The sequence below is a fragment of the Corythoichthys intestinalis genome, chromosome 17, assembly GCF_030265065.1.
Source record: "Corythoichthys intestinalis isolate RoL2023-P3 chromosome 17, ASM3026506v1, whole genome shotgun sequence".
NCBI classification, from domain to species: domain Eukaryota; kingdom Metazoa; phylum Chordata; class Actinopteri; order Syngnathiformes; family Syngnathidae; genus Corythoichthys; species Corythoichthys intestinalis.
The window spans coordinates 12,184,489-12,205,520 of NC_080411.1; the positions used below are offsets into that span (position 1 = coordinate 12,184,489).

General features: G+C 38.6%; 1 protein-coding gene across 5 annotated transcripts in view; it reads right to left on the reverse strand.

Moving 5' to 3' along the window:
• The window catches only part of LOC130905495 (netrin receptor UNC5D-like), a 477,495-nt gene that overhangs the window by 19,430 nt on the left and 437,033 nt on the right, over positions 1 to 21,032 (reverse strand). For all 5 annotated transcript variants that reach the window (XM_057818979.1, XM_057818978.1, XM_057818977.1 and 2 more), the window contains 6 exons: positions 20,843 to 21,007; positions 20,734 to 20,766; positions 14,492 to 14,710; positions 12,197 to 12,328; positions 5,319 to 5,528; positions 3,048 to 3,132 (listed from right to left, as the gene is read on the reverse strand). In XM_057818979.1, coding sequence (XP_057674962.1) covers positions 3,048 to 3,132; positions 5,319 to 5,528; positions 12,197 to 12,328; positions 14,492 to 14,710; positions 20,734 to 20,766; positions 20,843 to 21,007 — 844 coding nt within the window. The remainder of the gene's footprint in view (positions 1 to 3,047; positions 3,133 to 5,318; positions 5,529 to 12,196; positions 12,329 to 14,491; positions 14,711 to 20,733; positions 20,767 to 20,842; positions 21,008 to 21,032) is intronic.

Below are 21,032 nucleotides of genomic sequence, written 5' to 3' on the forward strand. Positions count from 1 at the left end.
TGCAAAGCATGTAGAGGTCTGTAATTTGTGTCATAAGTTCTCTTCAACTGTGAGGGACGGAATCTAATACAAAAAAAACAAAAAACAAAATCACGTTGTATGATTTTTAAATAATAAATTTGCATTTAATTGCATGAAATAAGTATTTGATACATCACAAAAATCGAACTTAATATTTGGTACAGAAACCTTTGTTTGCTATTGCAGATACCAAACATTTTCTGTAGTCCTTGAAAAGGTTTGCACACACTGCAGCAGGGATTTTGGCCCACTCCTCCATGCAGATCTTCTCCAGAGCCTTCAGGTTTCGGGGCTGCTGCCGGGCAACATGGACTTTCAGCTCCCTCCATAGATTTTCTATCGGGTTCAGATCTGGTGACTGGCTAGGCCACTCCAGGACCTTAAGATGCTTCTTACGGAGCCACTCTTTAGTTGCCTTGGCTGTGTGCTTTGGGTCGTTGTCATGCTGGAAGACCCAGCCACAATCCATCTTCATCACTGGAGGAAGGAGGTTGTCAGCCAAGATCTGGCGATACATAGCCCCATCCATCCTCCCCTCAATACGGTGCAGTCGTCCTGTACCCTTGGTAGAGAAGCAGCCCCAAAAAATGATGTTTCCTCCTCCATGTTTCACGGTTGGGATGGTGTTCTTGGGATTGTACTCATCCTTCTTTTTCCTCCAAACACGACGAGCCGAGTTTAGACCAAAAAGTTCAATTTTGGTCTCATACGACCACATGACCTTCTCCCATTGCTCCTCTGGATCATCCAGATGGTCAGTGGCAAACTTCAGACGTGTCTGGACATGCACTGGCTTCAGCAGCAGGACCTTGCGTGCGCTGTAGGATTTTAATCCAGGACAGCGTAATGTGTTTCCGATGGTTTTCTTCGAGACTGTGGTTCCAGCTCTCTTCAGGTCATTGACCAGTTCCTGCCGTGTAGTTCTGGGCTGATCCCTCACCTTCCTCATGACCAGTGATGCCCCACGAGGTGAGATCTTGCATGGAGCCCCAGAACGAGTCAGATTGATCGTCACCTTGAACTTCTTCCATTTTCTAATAATCGCTCCAACAGTTGTTACCTTCTCACCAAGCTGCTTGCTTATTTTCCTGTAGCCCATTCCAGCCTTGTGAAGGTCTATTATTTTATCCCTGATGTCCTTACACAGGTCTTTGGTCTTGGCCATTGTGGAGAGGTTGGAGTTTGTTTGTTTGAGCATGTGAACAGGTGTCTTTTATACAGGTAACAAGTTCAAACAGGTGCAGTTACTTCCGGTAATGAGTGGAGAACAGGAGGGGTTCTTAAAAAAGAACTAAGAGCCGAAATATTTACTAGTTGGTAATGTATCAAATTCTTATTTCATGCAGTTAAATAAGAATTTATTATTTAAAAATTATACAATGTGATTTTCTGGATTTTTGTATCAGATTCCATCCCTCACAGTTGAAGAGAACTTATGATACAAATTACAGACCTCTACATGGCTTGCAAGTGGGAAAACCAGCAAAATCCGCAGTGAATCAAATGCTTGTTCTCCCCACTGTACACACAACTGATGTAGTTCAAGCCTTTTATTGTTTTAATATTGATGATTTTGGCAAAAAAGTCAAGAAAAAACAAAAATCCCTATCTCAAAAAGTTTGCATATCATGAAAAGGTACTCTAAAGAAACAACTAACCTAATCATCTGAATCAACAAATTAACTCAAAACCCCTGCGGAAGATTCCTGAGGCTTTTAAAAACTCCCAGCCTGGTTCATTAATCAAAACCACAATCATGGGCTAGACTGCCGAACTGACTGCTGTCCAGAAGGGCATCATTGACACCCTAAAGCAAGAGGCTAGTACACAGAAAGAAATTTTTCTGAGCGAATAGGCTGTTCCTAGAGTGCTGTATCAAGCCACCTCAGTGGGAAGTCTGTAGGAAGGAAAAAGTGTGGCAGGAAACGATGGACAACCAGAAGAGGTGACCGCACCCTGAGAAAGATTGTGGAGAAGGGCCAATTCCAGACCTTGGGGGACCTGCAGAATCAGTGGACTGAGTCTGGAGTAGAACCATCCAGAGCCACCGTGCAAAGGTGTGTGCTGGAAATGGGCTACAGATGCTGCATTCCTCAGGTCAAGCCACTTTTGAACCTGAAACAGCGGCAGAAGCGCCTGACCTGGGCTACAGAGAAGCAGCACTGGACTGTTGCTCTGTAGTCCAAAGTGCTTTTTTCAAATGAAAGAACATTTTGGCTTGATTTTGGAAATCAAGGTGCCAGAGTTTGGAGGAAGACTGGGGAGAAGGAAATACCAAAATGCCTGAAGTCCAGTGTCAAGTATCCACAGTCAGTGATGGTCTGTGGTGCCATGTCAGCTGCTGGTGTTGGTCTACTGTGTTTTATCAAGGGCAGGGTCAATGCAGCTCGCTATCAAGATTTCATTTTTCAGCACGACCTGGCACCTGGTACAGTGTTTACTGACCATGGCATTACTGTTCTCAATTGGCCTGGCAACTCTCCTGACCTGAACCTCATAGAGAATCTGTGGGATATTGTGAAGAGGAAGTTGAGAGACACCAGACCCAACACTGTGGATGAGCTTAAGGCCGCTATCGAAGCATCCTGTGCCTCCATAACACTTCAGCAGTGCCACAGGCTGATTGCCTCCATGCCACGCCGCATTAAAGCAGTCATTTCTGCAGAAGGATTCCCGACCAAGTATTGAGTGCATAGCTGATATAATTAGTTGATGGTTGACTTTTTTTGTATTAAAAAACACTTTTTTTGTATTGGTTGGATGAAATATGTTAATTTTTTGAGATAGGGATTTTTGATTTTTCTTGCCTTTTTGCCAAAATCATCGATATTAAAACGATTAAAGGCTTGAATTACTTCATTTGTGTGTAATGAATCTAAAATATATGAAAGTCTAATGTTTATCAGCACATTACAGAAAATAATTAACTTTATTACAATATGCAAATTTTTTAGAAGGACTAGTATTACCCGACAAAATAACAACTAAACAGCCACCTGATTTGAAATACGTTCAAGACTACTGACCTGCTGTCCTCCTGGTTGACGATGACACTGGTTTCCCATGTGGTGTCATGAGCTATCCCCCCGACGGGCACCAGAAGACTCACACCTATGGACAGCGTTGATATCATTAGCACATTTGACCTACAGATCATCATCATTGATCCTTGATGGTATAAAGCATTAGAGGACTATAAAACTCCATTACAGTAGTATTGCTGCAAAAATACTAAATTTCAAAAAATGATTAAAAAATCAGCTAAAAAAGAGAAAATTCTTAAGTTAAAAAAGAAATAATAAAAAAATGTTTGAAAATATAAGAATGTCAAGAGTTAATATAAAAAAATTAATTAAAAAAAAAAAACTGACTACTTTAGACAATGATAGACAATGATGAACTGGGAGGACCTGTTCATGTTTGTGTGCCATTGACAGAATTAAGACGTTCAATCCATTTCCGCTGCGAAGGAGTGAATGAAAGTACCCACCCAGTCAAAATTAGGATTGGACGTCGAGCGCCGTCAATGGCAGCCAATGAGTTAAAATAAAAATATATGAATTAAATAAAATTTCTTATGGGGGAGGATATTTTAAGAAATATAATAAAAAAATATACACATATATTTATTTTTATATAATTTTATTTTCTATACAAATTCCGCTTTTTTTAAATTGGATTTTTTAAATCATTTTTGTTTGTCAGGATTTTCCAAATCACAATTGTATTTTTAAATTTAACTCTCTAGATATATAGGAATAGATATACACACACGTATATATCAGTGCTGCAACGATTAATCGATTAACTCGAGTAATTCGATTAGAAAAAAAGCTTCGACTCAAATTTTGCTGCTCTCACGATTTGTTTAATTAGAGTGACGTTGCAATATTTGGTTTTGAAAGTGTTGCATTTAGTTTTAATGATCTGGGTGGATACATTGCCCTCTAGTGGCAAGAGTGAGTATTACATAACTCATTTCACATGGCTGAATCCAGCGGCTCCCTGTTAAGACCAACATAAGGTATGTTTTTGTTTGAGCTAATATGTTTGTTTAGGCATTCATTATTATGCAGAAGTATATTCAGCAATTATTTTGTGGGTTTATGTATTTGAATGACTTAAGAACTTTGCAAAAAAAAAAAAAAAGTTAGCACTTTATAGCATTCAAGCTAGCGGACTTTTGCTATGCAAGTTAGCCAATTGTTCTTTTGTTGTACTTTTACTCATTCATTAATTTTTTTAATACTGTTTGAGACTAAGCTCCGGTATGTTAATTTACTTTTAAATGCATTTATTGTGAAATGAAAGTGCAATTCTGCACTGTTTGAAGAAACACTCAGGAATTTTACTTTGTATTCGAATTTAATGCTCTTTTGAAAGTGCAATCTTAGCAAGCCAAAATAAATGTTATTGCAGGCATAAACACTTGTTTTGTTGTTTTACATCTCCTAAAATGTATTCTGCAATGCATTAAATGTTTGTAATCCGATTATTCGAACTAACTAATCGATAGATTAATCAATTACCTAAATAATCTATAGCTGCAGCCTGAATATATATTGTTTGATTACTGTTTTTATAGACGTATTTAATGCTCTAATGTTTTTGATGTATATATTACACGTAAATTCAGGCATCAAGAAGTTTCGAAGGAAAATAATGCCTCTTTATAGTATGTGAAAACATTTCATTAAAGACTAATGGACGAATAGAAAAGCAGTGCAGTGTGCATGCCAGGCCACTAGTTGCCAGTATTACTTTGCTCTACGACAGGCATACTGCATAAAATTTGTCCTAAAGCCACAATTTTCAAGTCGATAATGATGCAGATGATTTCAAGATTCATGTTAAACCTTAAATTGTCCTTTCTAATTCACCTAAATCAGATCATCATCACATTTTAATGTATTTTACGTTCCCGTTAATGATGTTTGTTTGCTTTCCGAGACGGAGGAGGCTGACTGAGGCGTTTGCGAGAAGGCCAAAGCTGTCGGCCTTCATCTGTGGGGTGAATGAGAAATGAACGTTCTTGCCGGATGGATGACATTTTCTCATTCTTGCTGCGGGCCAATAACGACAAGGTCAAACATTGCCGAAATGCCCGTCTCGCTCGCTAAGTGCTCGTGTGATATTTTTTTTTTTTGTTTTGGCCTGGAGGAAAGAAAGGAGCAAAGAGGGAGGAAATTAAGAAGCATGGAGGGAAGAAAGAGGAGTAAGAAAAGGATGGGAGAAGGAAGAAAGGAGGACAAATGGAGTAAAGAACGAAGGAGAAAAAAGAAAGAAAAACCCTGCACCTGTGTTTGGCACCACTAGGCGTCCCCCAGCGTGCCCCAACACGGCCGTGGCTTTGTGTCGTGGCCTGACCGCGGGTGCCGGCGCCCCCTGTGGGCCGAAGAAGTTCCTCTCGCCCCGGCCCAGCGTGGCACCCGGAACGACGCCCCGGTAGTCTGGAGAGAGGCCCCTTGGGAACGTCTGGGGGTGGAAGTCTGGACCCTCTGTGATCCCTATGTGCATGTAAATGATGTGTAAACTCGTAAATCACATAACTGACTTTTCAAGACTACAGTTACAGTTAGACTTCACTTTGATGGTTAATGCAGTTATTGCAATTTTGTTGTTTTATCACAATAGATTGGTTTATTTAAATTTAAAAAACCAGAAGCCATTCATTTACGAATGTGATTGCACTTAGTTTACTTATTTAAATGTTCAGATACCAAGATTTGAATGAGGCAAAATAACATGCTTTTCTTTCAAATATATTGTTATAATCATGCTTCAGATGTACTGTAATTATTTTCTGTATAAAAATTAATTTGGTGTTCAAAAAGTCTTTTTTCAAACTTGAGTCTTGACAAAGAGGTGGTCGTCTTATAATCAGGGCCGTCTTATATTCGGGCCAATACGGAAATTGTAATGGACGCTGTAGGAGAGTGGAAAAGCCTTGTGGGAAAAGCATAAGACTGAGTAAAAAAAAAAAAAACAACACCCTAAATATGTTTAGAAATACAAATGAATTTTTTTTGAACATTGCCAAACTCAATGGACCAGATCTACAATACAGTGATCCCTCGTTTTTCGAGGTTAATAGCTAATATAATACGAGCTAACACTAATTTGGGCAATTGTCAGAGCGAGGACAGCATATCGGTCATAAAGGGCGCGCCCGCAATTTTGGGCGAAAATTTCAGTCAAAAAATTGTGAGCTATACATGAGTATATGTAGTACATTGGCTGCTTAAAAAAACATTTGAGTAACTAATAAGCTTGTGTACGCTAGTGACATTTCTGTCATGCAGTGGTACCTTGACATACGAATGTATCGACGTACGATTTTTTCGACATACGACTTGAAATTTGAAATGCGGTGTCGCAATTTCATTGTTTTCACGCAAGACGGCAGCATGTCAGAGTTTTATGTGAGAGAGATCATTAGAGGTCCCATGGAGGTTAGTGCAGGTGGTAGTAGTGGTGAAAAAAGTGGAACCAAATTAATTGATTTATAATGTATTTTTATGGGGGAAATCCGTGTCGACATACAACCATTTTGACGTACAAACCAGGTTCTGGAACTACCGTAATTTTCGGACTTTAAGGCGCACCTGACTATAAGCTGCTACCGACCAAATTCGACATGAAAACGGCATGTGTGCATAGATAAGCTGCACAGGACTATAGACCCTACTCACATGACGTCACAACCACGCCTCCGCGCCATATTGTCCGTCAACTCATCGTGTTGATGCATTACCGCCACGTAAATTCCTCCTGTTATGGCGTGTTTTTCTGCTCGTTAACATTAATAATCAAAATGGTGAAGGCGTGTGTGGCGGTTGGTTGCAATAACAGAGAAGACAGACGGAGAGACTTGAAGTTCTACCGGATTCCGAGAGACCCGGAGAGGAGAGCGAGATGGACTGCTGCAATTCGACGAGAAAACTGGGCTCCAAACGATTACCACAGATTATGTAGTAGTCATTTTATATCTGGTAAGATGCATTTAATATATATTTAGAGGGTTTTGGGCTGACAACCACAATTAAGATCATTGCGAGGCTAATCGCCGACAACATACAGTTTCAAATTCAAGATGCTTATAGGGCTGCAGCTATCGAATATTTTAGTAATCGAGTAATCGACTGAAAATTCTATCGATGAATCGGATAAAACAAATATATTTTTGGGAGAAGAGCAATTATAAATATACATGAGAAAACAAGACATTTCATCTAACCTTGAACCATTTTCAGTCAATCAATGTCTTTATTTTCGATGTATATTGTTGAAAACAGCCAACAATTGCATCTCAGATGTAACTAAAATTAAAAAAAAGACTAATTCACTGTTTTCACTCAAAAAACCTTTAGATCTTATTTAAAAAAAAAAAAAAAAAAAAAAAAATATATATATATATATATATATATATATATATATATATATTAGGGCTGTCAAACGATTAAAAATTTTTAATCGAGTTAATTACAGCTTAAAAATTAATTAATCGTAATTAATCGCAATTAATCGCAATTCAAACCATCTATATAATATGCCATATTTTTCTGTAAATTATTGTTGGAATGGAAAGATAAGACGCAAGATGGATATATATATATTCAGCATGCGGTACTTAAGGACTGTATTTGTTTATTATAACAATAAATCAACAAGATGGTATTAACGTTATTAACATTGTTAAAGTGATCCATGGATAGAAAGACGTGTAGTTCTTTATGAAAAATGTTAGTACAAGTTATAGAAATTTTATATTAAAACCCCTCCTAATGTTTTCGTTTTAATAAAATTTGTAAAATTTTCAGTCAAAAAATAAACTTGTAGCCCGCCATTGTTGATGGCAATAATTACTTACACTATAAAATCAGTCGCACCCAAGCGCCAGCAGAGGGCAGCAAAACTCCGCAAAACACAATTAACAAGTGGGCCTTTCACTCCTCTGTAATTTAAATCTGTCTGAGCTGGGCCAAGTGCGTTAATTGCGTCAAATTTTTTAACGGAATTAATTTAAAAAATTAATTAACGCCCGTTAACGCGATAATTTTGACAGCCCTAATATATATATATATATATATATATATATATATATATATATATATATATATATATATATATATATATATATATACCTAAAAATGCCGTTACGCTTGATAACACACATCACTTAAAAGTTAGGATTTTTTCCCCACGTGTTTCCATTTAATTTCTATTTGTGACAAGCCATTTTTAAGTTCTAGTTAAGTTTTAAGTTAGTCTAAACTGTAAGTCCTGATAGGATTTTGAGTTTTTGCAGTGTTCAAAATAAATGTATGATACAGGCTGTATTGGAACACATTAGGGACCAGTGCTACTTGGTGTTTTATCCAGCAATGACTACTGAGCTAAAATTGATAGTTAGCATGATTGAGTTTTTATTTTACACCCTCATCACTCCACATCGCTATGTTATGTTAAAGCCTGTATGTAAGACACGTTAGTCAAGCATCGACAGTGGTCATAATTAATAGAAACCTAGCCCTCCGCAGGGCTAACGTTACGTTAATCTTATTTATTAGCGCTTAGCGCTCTTTATTAGCGCTCTACTGCTTTAAGATGGCGGCTGTTTACTAACGCTGCCCAGACGCAGCCGAGTCTGTCATTTCGCATCTAGTTCAACATACATGTGATCTCTATGAGACTCATCAGACACTACCTGCTACCAACTAGCATCGTGCGGGCTAGTATTTAGCAACGTCAGCGTCGTTTGTAGCGGCTGTCGGCTGCAGTAAGTTTTTTTTCTCTTCTTCTTCTTCCTCTACGTACGTGACATCAGTGCGTCCCGCATTAAAAGTAGTCCGAGCAAAACGTGATGCTTAGAGCTGTCAAAACAAACGATTACTCGAGGTCAATAAAACTACTCTGATCAGTTTTTAAACTCGAGTTACTCGAGTTGCTCGAGTATTCGTTTCAGCTCTAGATGCTTATTTCTTCCACCATCATTACATTTTGAATAATATTTAGCTGGTACCAAGTGAAAGAAGCTGGCCTCGTCTACGGATCATCAGTTAAACAGGTGTGTCCAAACCTTTTGCAAAGGGGGCCAGATTTGGTGTGGTAAAAATGCAGGGGGCTACCTTGGCTGATTTACATAGAACAATATATTTAAACAAATTTTAGCAAGGCCTTCTGTGTGTCACATTTGCTTTATTATTTTTTAAAATTCATAATTTCAACAGTCTCATCTTTGTGGCGTTCTCTTTCGACACTCGGGCTCTTGCGAAATACTGCTGCTGTGAAATTAAACAAGCTTCAAGTTGCTATAATTTCTCGCTGCGTATCTTCCCTGTAATGTTGTCGTACATGTCAGCGTGTCTTGTTTGGTAATATTGCGTCACATCGAACTCTTTGAAAACAGCGACTGTCTCTTTGCAAATGAGGCAGACACAGTTGTTACGTGTTTTATTGAAGAAATAGTCCAATATCCACCTATCCTTGAAGCGTTGGCCATCGCAGTTAACTTTTTTTTTTTTAATTGATTGTCGCCATTTTAGAAAATTGGAAGTAAAGGGTCACACGGGGTAATGTTGCTTAGAGTGCTGGTCTTAAAGTTTTTCAAACTTTCGTGAGAATAGGCTGATTTTGTGTGGACAGGATAGTTGTAGATATCAGGGTAGCAGATGTCAGGCAGAGAGGGCGAAGACAGCGGGTCGAAAAATATCGATTTAGGCATCAAATATGGATCTGGCAAATGGATAGACTGAAGCTTTTCCACATAATGCCTTTCATGCAACGCATCCAATGAGTTTACAGCGTCTGAAAGCACCGGGGCTTCCATGAATTGCACTATAAATTGCACGACAAATTGAAACCATTGAGAATACGGATAAACAATGACGGACAATACGGTGGCTGGATACAGCGACACGTCATTATGTGACCTTGGTGAGTAGTGTCTATAAGCCGTCTTCACTGTATTATGGGATATGTACACCAAAAGATATTAATCGGTACCACTTATTCGACAGCGGCATTGTTATGGAGGTAGATTTGTGTCTTTATTATTCAATCAAAAAAAAAGTTGCTTCAATCAAAACATATATTTTCATGGGTCCCACCATTGTGCCGCGACAGGGCACCGTACCGTCGCGGGCACTCCGGTGAGATCCCGATGTCACACCCCCGTACCGGTGCGCTATTTTCGGCTTGGACTTTCGGCAGAGTCCGATGGCTGGCTGGAGCCCTGGTGGCCATTATTCTTGCTTCATCATGCTCTTATGCCATTGGCGTAGTCACCTGCCACTCAAACATGTTGGAAGTAGCGGAGAAGTTGGATTTTTGTGTCAAAATGTTTCAAAAGTTAAAAACTTTGCTCTCCAAGAAAAGTGACACTTCAATTAAAAAAAATATTTAAAAAAATATTTTCAAAAAATATATATATATTTTTACGGAAGTGCAATTTAATTTTTGCAAATGATTTTTTCTTTGATAGAAAATATATATATATATTTTGATTGAAGCAACTTTTTTGGGAAAAGAATGATTTAGACACAAATGTCCTACCCATAACATGGCCCAAACACAAAAAGGATTGCTTCAATCAAAGAAAACGGTTTCAATGAAATATTAAGTGTTCAAATGTGAATTTCTGAGTCTCAAATATTTTTTCGCATTCAAAAACTTCTATGATTGAATTTTTGTCAAAACACTCCGCTCATTTGTCACGGTAAGCGATTTTCATTGCTAAGGGACATTTCGTTTTGCTGTCACGGTAACGCGGGAATTCTGGGGTTGACAAACCCAAATCTAGCGTCATCGTTGACATTTGTTGATACTTGTTTGCTTGCTCTTGTGGGATTGTAATCAATAAATCTAATTTATTCTGCATTTTCTAATCAATAGACATTGTCTATTGAACAAAAGCGTGCCTGTTACTGATTCACCGCGAACCTGGAAATTTCGGAAAACATTAGTGGCGTCACGGACAGGATCGCCTGGCTTTGTTCCTTCGCCGCCTTACCGGCGTGTGTTGGCTCCCCGCTCATTTGTCACGGTAAGCGATTTTCATTGGTAAGGGACATTTCATTTTGCTGTAACGGTAACGCGGGGATTCTGGGGTTGACAAACTCAAATCTAGTGTCATCGTTGACATTTGTTGATACTTGTTTGCTTGCTCTTGTGGGATTGTAATCAATAAATCGTATTTATTCTGCATTTTCTAATTAATAAACATTGTCTATTGAGCAAAAGCGTGCCTGTTACTGATTCACCGCGAACCTGGAAATTTCGGAAAACATTAGTGGCGTCACGGACAGGATCGCCTGGCTTTGTTCCTTCGCCGCCTTACCGGAGTGTGTTGGCTCCCCGCTCAGTTGTCACGGTAAGCGATTTTCATTGGTAAGGGACATTTCGTTTTGCTGTAACGGTAACGCGTGGATTCTGGGGTTGACAAACTCAAATCTAGTGTCATCGTTGACATTTGTTGATACTTGTTTGCTTGCTCTTGTGGGATTGTAATCAATAAATCGTATTTATTCTGCATTTTCTAATCAGTAAACATTGTCTATTGAGCAAAAGTGTGCCTGTTACTGATTCACCGTGACCATGGAAATTTCGGAAAACAGCTATATATGCAAATAACAATAAAATTTCTTGTTCTGTGCTAATTATTTCTTCAGTTACCGTTCCAATTGTTTAATTAATTGCTAGTTATGGTATCTGGTAACACTGTATTTGACAGTGGCGCTATAAGACTGTCATAAGACCATCATAATTTTGACATGACACTGCCATGAGCATTAATGAATGCTTATGACAGATGTCATTTTGTGTGATACGGCAAATTATCTCACTTTTGAATGGATGTAAAAGATCCAAGCAGGATATAAATGGAGTTAGTGACATCATTTGCCGGATGACACTTAATGACATCCGTTTTATGCATTCCCAAATGCCCATGATAGTGTCATGTCATAATTATGATGGCCTTATGACGCAGCTGTCAAATAAAGTGTTACCTATTGACCCAAATAAATCAACAAATAAGCCGCACTGGACTATAAAGCGCAGGATTCAAAATGAGGGACAAAAGTAGCAGCTTATAGTCCGGAGAATTCTGTGATTAAAATCGTATGTCGTGGTACTACAGTATTAGAAAAAGTCTTATTGAATAGCAGGGTCTCACCTTTGATCTTGATATCGGGGAGGGGGTCCAGCAGCTCTTTGTCCATGGCGTCGTGAAAGCACATGGGGCTGGTGTATGTGCGAGACACGCTCAAGTCAGGCTGCAGCGACGAGTGGATCAGCAGAGGGTTGCCTGTGGAAAGACACCTTTATTTTGAAGCCTCTCAGACAAGGGGGTCCAAACTAAAGCCCCCAGTTTTAAGTGGCCCACAGCAAATGATGAAAATATCATTGAATATGGCACGCATAAGAAGCTTGGGTTCAGTCTACAATCTGTTGCAATTCTCAGCTTTAACACTAGAGGGAGCTAGTCACTTAAACAGCTCAGCTCAATGGCAGCTAATGTTGAAATTAGGGCTGTCAAACGATTAAAATTTTTAATCGAGTTAATTACAGCTTAAAAATTAATTAATCGTAATTAATCGCAATTAATCGCAATTCAAACCATCCATAAAATATGCCATATTTTTCAGTAAATTATTGTTGGAATCGAAAGATAAGACAAGATGGATATATACATTCAACATACGGTACATAAGGACTGTATTTGTTTATTATAACAATAAATCGACAAGATGGCATTAACATTATTAACATTCTGTTAAAGTGATCCATGGATAGAAAGACTTGTAGTTCTTAAAAGATGAATATTAGTACAAATTATAGAAATGTTATATTAAAACGCCTCTTAATGTTTTCGTTTTAATAAAATTTGTAAAATTTTCAATCAAAAAATAAACTAGTAGCCCTATTCTGTCCTCAATGTGTGTGAGTACACAAATTGACAGATCGCGAACATAAGTTCCAAAAAGAAATCAGACGGTGTGGCAAAGTTGCATGGGCTTTACTGAAGTCATCTCTTTTTGACAGGAGCACGTTTCTTGTATTTTTGTAAAACTGAAAATAACAAGGCAATGTGTCAATTACTTGCATAAATCACAAAATAACATAAAATGTACACACACGTGTCCATTTGAGCAGTAGCACTAGCCAATTAGCTCACAAGCATCTAACAATGTAACTGCATTTCACCATATATGTGAACAAATTCAAATACACATCATCAATAACTATCTAATTCTCATGAATATAAACAAAGGAGGAATATAACTCACAAGCGATGCATGTATTAGACACAAACAGTGTGATCATGGGGCTATGAGAACTGCCACTGAATACTGGATGCGGACGTTAGTTAGCTGGTCTGAATAGCACTGTCTATTAGTGTGAGTTCGCGTCGACATATAATCACGTCAGAAAAGCGCGCCGAAACCCAAATAATCAGCTGCACTGAATCGCTAGCAGAGGGCGACATTACGCCACATAACATATGCAAGTCACACCCAAGCGCCAGCAGAGGGCGGAAAAACTCCATAAAACACAATTAACGAGTTGGCCTTTCACTGTACTGACATTTAAATCTGTCTGAGCGGGCCTAGTGCGTTAATTGCGTCAAATATTTTAACGTGATTAATTAAAAAAAATAATTAACGCCCGTTAACGCGATAATTTTGACAGCCCTAGTTGAAATCAATGTATGAAACTGTAGAATATTCGTATTTTGTTTTACATCAATAAACATGATGTGAACATATTTGAGCTTTTTGTTTTCAGTTTGAGTGTAGAAGAAATAAAAATATATATTTGACAATATCCTTATACTTCTGGTTTACTCGTTCTGCTTGTAGCCCTTAACTCATTCACAGCCATTGACAGTTATAGACGTCAAATCCATTTCAACTTGGAGGGATAGTATTAAGTGACCATGTTTCACTGCCACTGACAGCGATATACGTCCAATCCAATTTGACTTGGGGGGCCTCCTCCCAGTCAAAATAACCGTCAATGGCAGCCTATTGAGTTAATACTTCAAATAAATACATTGAAAAAATCTTTTTACCTGATTTTACAATAATGATATTGTATTTTTCATTTTGTATTTTTAACAGAGTGACAATGCACAGTTGCATGAATGGCTTGAAGGACAATAATAATTCAGTGAGGCGAACCCCCCCCCCCACTCTACTTCATACCCCGCTGCCATCTTGCCGTAATATCACAACAAATCTGACCTGTAATGCTAACCTTGTAAAACAAATTTACATTAAGCATCACACGCGCATACAATAAAACATTAAACAGCATAAATGAATTATTCATACGAGCACACATACATGATTCATACAAATACTGTACAGCACACACATACACAAAGTAAACACTTTAAATCCATTCCTTATGTAAATTAGATCACGGAATACATATAGCTGCTATATATGTACAGTATATGTATCACCTTGCCGCGACGTCTTGAAGTTGAAGGACTGGAAACCTCCGGAGAGGGCGGATGAGTCAATGACATCCACGCCGTAGTCTCTGCGGCTTCGTCGGTACACGGTGACACCCACGATCAGCAAAGCCACTGTGGCCGCGCCGGCCGCCAAGCCGGAGTAGAGCGCCACGTCACTCCCGCCGCCGCCGCCGCCGATGCTGCCAACGCCACTCTCCACTACGCCTTAAAAAAGCAACAGAGATTTTCACTCAAGTACGTTTCTAACTCCTACTAATTGGTAATGCCTAAGCATAGACATCATCATTATTGATGGGTCAGCTCAGCCATTAACTGCGCAACTCCTTCTAGCAGTGGGCCGCACACACCAAGAGGAGCTGTTCACAAACACGCACGCAGCGAACTGACGGTGGATTTCCGTTCAAAAAGTACGAAAGCTGTCCCACATACAAACAGGAAGGATTGTCTCAGGAGTGATTTGTTCGAGGATTCAAGGTAATTATTATATTTTTCGTACCATGCATGCATTTTGAAACGTTGTGAAAAACAATGGAGAAATTAGCCGCTAAGGCATTGGCATCATAGATCGCAAAATAAATGCTACCTGCACGTTTTTTTTTTTTTGCTTTTAACCAAGAATCGAGACTGTTTTATGTCCATATCTAGAAAGAATTCAGGGATTTAAGCCACTATTCACATGAATTTCAACGTAAAAAGGTCTTTGTTGTAGTAAGGCCTTGCCACAGTGAACTTAAAGACGAGCCGCACATTCGACATATTTACGTAAAATAAATGCTACCTGCACATTTTTTTTTTTTTTTGCTTTTGACCAAGAATCGAGACTGTTTTACGGACAGTGGGGCAAATATGTATTTAGTCAACCACTAATTGTGCAAGTTCTCCCACTTGAAAATATTAGAGAGGCATGTAATTGTCAACATGGGTAAACCTCAACCATGAGAGACAGAATGTCGGGAAAAAAAAAACCAAACAGAAAATCATATTGTTTGATTTCTAAAGAATTTATTTACAAATCATGGTGGAAAATAAGTATTTGGTCAATACCAAAAGTTCATCTCAATACTTTGTTATGTACCCTTTGTTGGCAATAACGGAGGCCAAACATTTTCTAACTCTTCAGAAGCTTTTCACATACTGTTGCTGGTATTTTGGCCCATTCCTCCATGCAGATCTCCTCTAGAGCAGTGATGTTTTGGGGCTGTCGTTGGGCAACACGGACTTTCAACTCCCTCCACAGATTCTCTATGGGGTTGAGATCTGAAGACTGGCTAGGCCACTCCAGGACCTTGAAATGCTTCTTACGAAGCCACTCCTTTGTTGCCCTGGCTGTGTGTTTGGGATCATTGTCATGCTGAAAGACCCAACCACGTCTCATCTTCAATGCCCTTGCTGATGGAAGGAGATTTTTACTCAAAATCTCTCGATACATGGCCCCATACATTCTTTCCTTTACACAGATCAGTCGTCCTGGTCCCCTTGCAGAAAAACAGCCCCAAAGCATGATGTTTCCACCCCCATGCTTCACAGTGGGTATGGTGCAATTCAGTATTCTTTCTCCTCCAAACAAGAGAACCCGTGTTTCTACCAAAAAGTTCTATTTTGGTTTCATCTGACCATAACACATTCTTCAAGTCCTCTTCTGGATCATCCAAATGCTCTCTAGCGAAACGCAGAAGAGCCTGAACGTGTACTTTCTTCAGCAGGGGGACACGTCTGGCAGTGCAGGATTTGATTCCCTGGCGGCGCATTGTGTTACTGATAGTAGCCTTTATTACTGTGGTCCCAGCTCTCTGTAGGTCATTCACTAGGTTCCCCCGTGTGGTTCTGGGATTTATTCTGCCAATTTGTTGCCGAACACAATTTGCCTGAAACTATTGCTGATCACTTCTCAGAATTTGCAAAAGAAATGTTCCCTGACTCAAAGATTGCATCGGTAAGTTAATTTTATCAGTTGACCTTTTTAATTTATAATTGGACACACTAACGAACAACTTTCAAGACAAACTGAATTGCGAGCTGAAGTGCAGCCATCATAAGACATGATAGAAATACATACAATTATTACAAAAGTCACTGTTAAATTTTAGCAATCATGATGTAGCTGAAGATATTGTTCTTTGAATACACCAGGTTATATGTTACAATATTATCAATAAATTCATATTATTTAAAAAATTTGAGTTTTATTTTTTACAACTACTTTTTCAAAATGAAAGCTAACTTCGGTTATCCCCTTATATATATATGTTTTTTTCCTTTTCATTATGCATTTTTTGGCTGTTGCGACTTATACTAAGGTGCGACTTATAGTCCAAATAATACGGTAACTTTTATAAGCAACTGAGTATGATTGACTTATGGGAGTTAGCAAGTAAGGTCTGTAGGATCTCGAAAAACAAAAAGAACTTTCAGGTGGTTTCTACTTGGCGTGTTAAGGAATCACCTACGAGTACGTACAATAATGCTTTGCGTTAATTCAGTGGTTGGAAACTCTATCTCGGCCCAAACAGAAACTAGGACCAAGGACCAAACGGCGAGCAGGCGCAATGGGCTGCTGGCTTGTTAGGCGAAGATAACAAGATCCAAGAGGGACATTGGGAGAAATCCTCTCAGCAGGAAGGAGTGTAAAAAAATGGGAAAAATAATGAAAGCTCATTAACATTTTTTCCACTGGCAGGTTAATTGAGGGCTTGCAAAGTTTGGGACAAACTAACAAAGCCGAAGACAAAGTGAGGATAAGTCAAAGCAAGGACTACTAAGCCTCATTTGCACTTAAAGTCCCTTACTTTTTTGGTCTTGGGACTTGGTAGAACAAGAAAATCAATCCAATTTGTACATAAAAAATGTTCTCCAAAAGTTAGTACCATTTTTTTGGCACATGAAACCAATTCTGATTCCAGGCTGTGTGTTATCGCCCAATGCTACCTCATTTTAAAAATTCATATACAGTACACATTTAAAAAAAAAAATTTTTTAACAAAACTTCAAGCGCCAAAGCCATCTTTTGGTGCAAAGTAGGAGCTACATGAGGCACAGTTTTTGCAGCTCTGGCTCGTTAAAGCCAGCCATAAACTTCATAATCTATTGACATTGACACGGGAAACGGGGCCAATTCGTAGGGGGCCTATTTTCAAAAACTTCAAATATTTTCAAAACCAAAGCTGATCCAGACCGACCTAAAACCAAAACAGGCACCTATCTAAGGGGCAGTTTACATGGCGACTCTGCGACACGAAGACGCAATGACTGAGTAGCGGAATTGCCTCGCATGCATATGGTGTCGGCAAAGACGAAAAATTCTGAATCCTGTCTCCAAAGTGGAAGAATTCGATTGCGGGGGCTTGACGGGGGCTTGCGCTGCATGTATATCAAAAGATAACGTCAGCACTCGTACACATCACATTGGGCGTGCGTAGCGGTGCTATTAAACATTAAAAACAGCAAATGGCAGAACGTTGGCTTTAATATACTATTTAAATAATATTTTTAAACTTAAATACCGTATTGGCCCGAATATAAGACGGCCCTGATTATAAGACGAGCCCCTCTTTTTCAAGACTCAAGTTTGAAAAAAGACTTTTTCAACACCAAATTTTTATACAGAAAATAATTACAGTACATCTGAAACAAATAATTCTAACAAAATATTTGAGAAAAATAGCATGTTATTTTGCCTCATTCAAATCTTAATATCTGAACATTTAGATATGTAAACTAAAGTGCAATCACATTCGTAAATGAATGGCTTCTGGTTTTTGAAATGTAAATAAACCAATCTATTGTGATGAAATAACAAAATTGCAATAACTGCATTAACCATCAAAGTGAAATCTAACTAACTGTAGTCTTGAAACAAATCTGAATAAGGGCAAAACATTGCAATAAAATAATGCAAACTGGTTAAACTTGAGAGTAGCTGAGATTTGTCATGACTTTACATCGCTTCAATGACATCTGGCGCCATCTAGCGTCATGAATGGGTATAACGTCTAGAACGGAAAAAGAAGACGAGGCCCAATTTTTCAGTCTTATTTCAATGCAAAAAACACCGTCTTATATTCGGGCCAATACGGTATGTTGAATGTTTCCATTTTTGTGCCTTTTTGAACAAAAGAAAATGTTATTGCTTGGAGTGGGCAGGCATGTTGCCTTCCGGGCTGAGGAGGTCAAAGTGCATCATTCGCTGTCGTCTTGTAAATTGGCACTGCCCCCTAGGGCCTGGCATGAATACTACATCGTTTTCATGCGGAATTGCAACATTGTTCGAATGGAGACGGAACCATATAAATGCAAATTTGAAATTTTTCGTCTTCTCGGAGAGTCACCATGTAAACTGCCCCTTAGAGTCTCCATGAGCAGCGGCATAAAAAAATTCAAAGTCGTTCCCTTATAAAATCCCGATTAATTATTTTTTATGTTGTTGTTTTATGTTTAACACAACTTAAAATGGCTATAAAAGTCTCAGATTTTACACTGTATGTACAAAAATCACCACAAATAGTAATATTTAACATATCATATAAGTTTTTGACCAAAATAGCATTTAAAAAATTTTTTTTTTTTTAAACTTACTGCAAGTTTTCAACAGCTAATAAATCAATCAATTTAACATCAGAAACTTAATACTTGAGGAAAACATGCAGGATCAATTATGAATAATATGTAAATAGATTAATAATAAATTCTATATACAATCACAACTTATTGTAGAATAGAATAGCCCTTTATGGACTTTATAGATATGGACGTAAAATAGTCTCGATTCTTGGTTCAAAGCAAAGAAAACGTGCAATTAGCGTTTATTTTATGTAAACATGTCGAAGTACGATGCTACTCTGTTAGAGAATGAGGCTAGCAGCTGCCTGATGTAAACAGAGCTTTTCTGGTGAAAATTCTTGTGAATAAATGCTTAAACCCCTGAATTCTTTGTAGATATGGACGTAAAACAGTCTCGATTCGTGGTTAAAAGCAAAGAAACCGTGCAGTTAGCGGTTATTTTTACGTATATCTGTTGAAGTACAATGCTACTCTGTTAGCGAATGAGGCTAGCGGCCGCCTGACGTAAACAGAGCTTTTCTGGTGAAAATTCTTGTGAATAAATGCTTAAACCCTGAATTCTTTATAGATATAGACGTAAAATAGTCTTGATTCTTGGTTCAAAGCAAAGAAACCGCGCAGTTAGCGTTTATTTTATGTATATATGTCGAAGTATGATGCTACTCTGTTAGCGAATGAGGCTAGCAGCCGCCTGATGTAAACAGAGCTTTTCTGGTGAAAATTCTTGTGAATAAATGCTTAAACCCCTGAATTCTTTGTAGATGTGGACGTAAAACAGTCTTGATTCTTGGTTAAAAGCTAAGAAACCGTGCAGTTACTGTTTATTTTACGTATATCTGTCGAAGCACAATGCTACTCTGTTAGCGAATGAGGCTAGCGGCCGCCTGATGTAAACAGAGCTTTTCTGGTGAAAATTCTTGTGAATAAATGCTTAACCCCCTGAATTCTTTGTAGATATGGACGTTAAACAGTCTCGATTCATGGTTAAAAGCAAAGGAACCGTGCAGTTAGCGTTTATTTTTACGTATATCTGTTGAAGTACAATGCTATTCTGTTAGCGAATGAGGCTAGTGGCAGTGTAACGTAAACAGAGCTTTTCTGGCAAAAATTCTTGTGAAAAAATGCTTAAACCCCTGAATTCTTTATACATATGGACGTAAAATAGTCTCGATTCTTGTTTAAAAGCAAAAAACAACAAAAAATGTACAGGTAGCATTTATTTCGTGCAAATATTGCCAACTATGAGGATAGCCGGTTACGAAAATTAGCAGCCTCCATGTGTAAACAAAGAAGAAAATTCCTGCGAATAAATGCTTCAATCACTGAATTCTTTGTAAATATGGCTGCATGTCGACCTCTCACTTCAAATGGATTGGACGTTTACTTTTGATGAACTGATCTAAATTCACAGCAAAAAGGATAATTACACGCCACACAATTGGACGTCTATCATCATCCTTTATACGGCGCTGTGCATAGCTGGCGACGATCTTGGGTAGGGCGACCGGTGTTTGAAAACTAGATCTCAAAAAGTACATACTGCGCAGCATTGGCACATTATTTCTTTGTACTCTCCTATAGTGGTTGTCATTTTAGTGTCGTATCAGTACCGATACAAATGCTAAATGTTAGCGTTATTACGAATATAACACACAGATGCTAAAGCTCACCTTGTGGTTTGGCATCCCGTTGCAATTTTCCATCTGGAAACATAAAATAATATAACACGGCTCACTAATCTTGCATCTGTTCTGATACACTTTGTGTTGTAACTCTCACTTTGCGTGCAAAGCCCTCCGGTGCAATTGTCGGTAGCTAGCGCCACGCCGTCACACAGCCGTCCGCCGTGCTTAGGTTCTGGTGCCGTGCACTCACGGCTCCTTCTTCTCTCGCAATCGCCATCGCATGCCGACCACTCGGTCCACGTGCCCCAGCCGCCGTCCACTAGCCGGGTAACAACCACAACAAC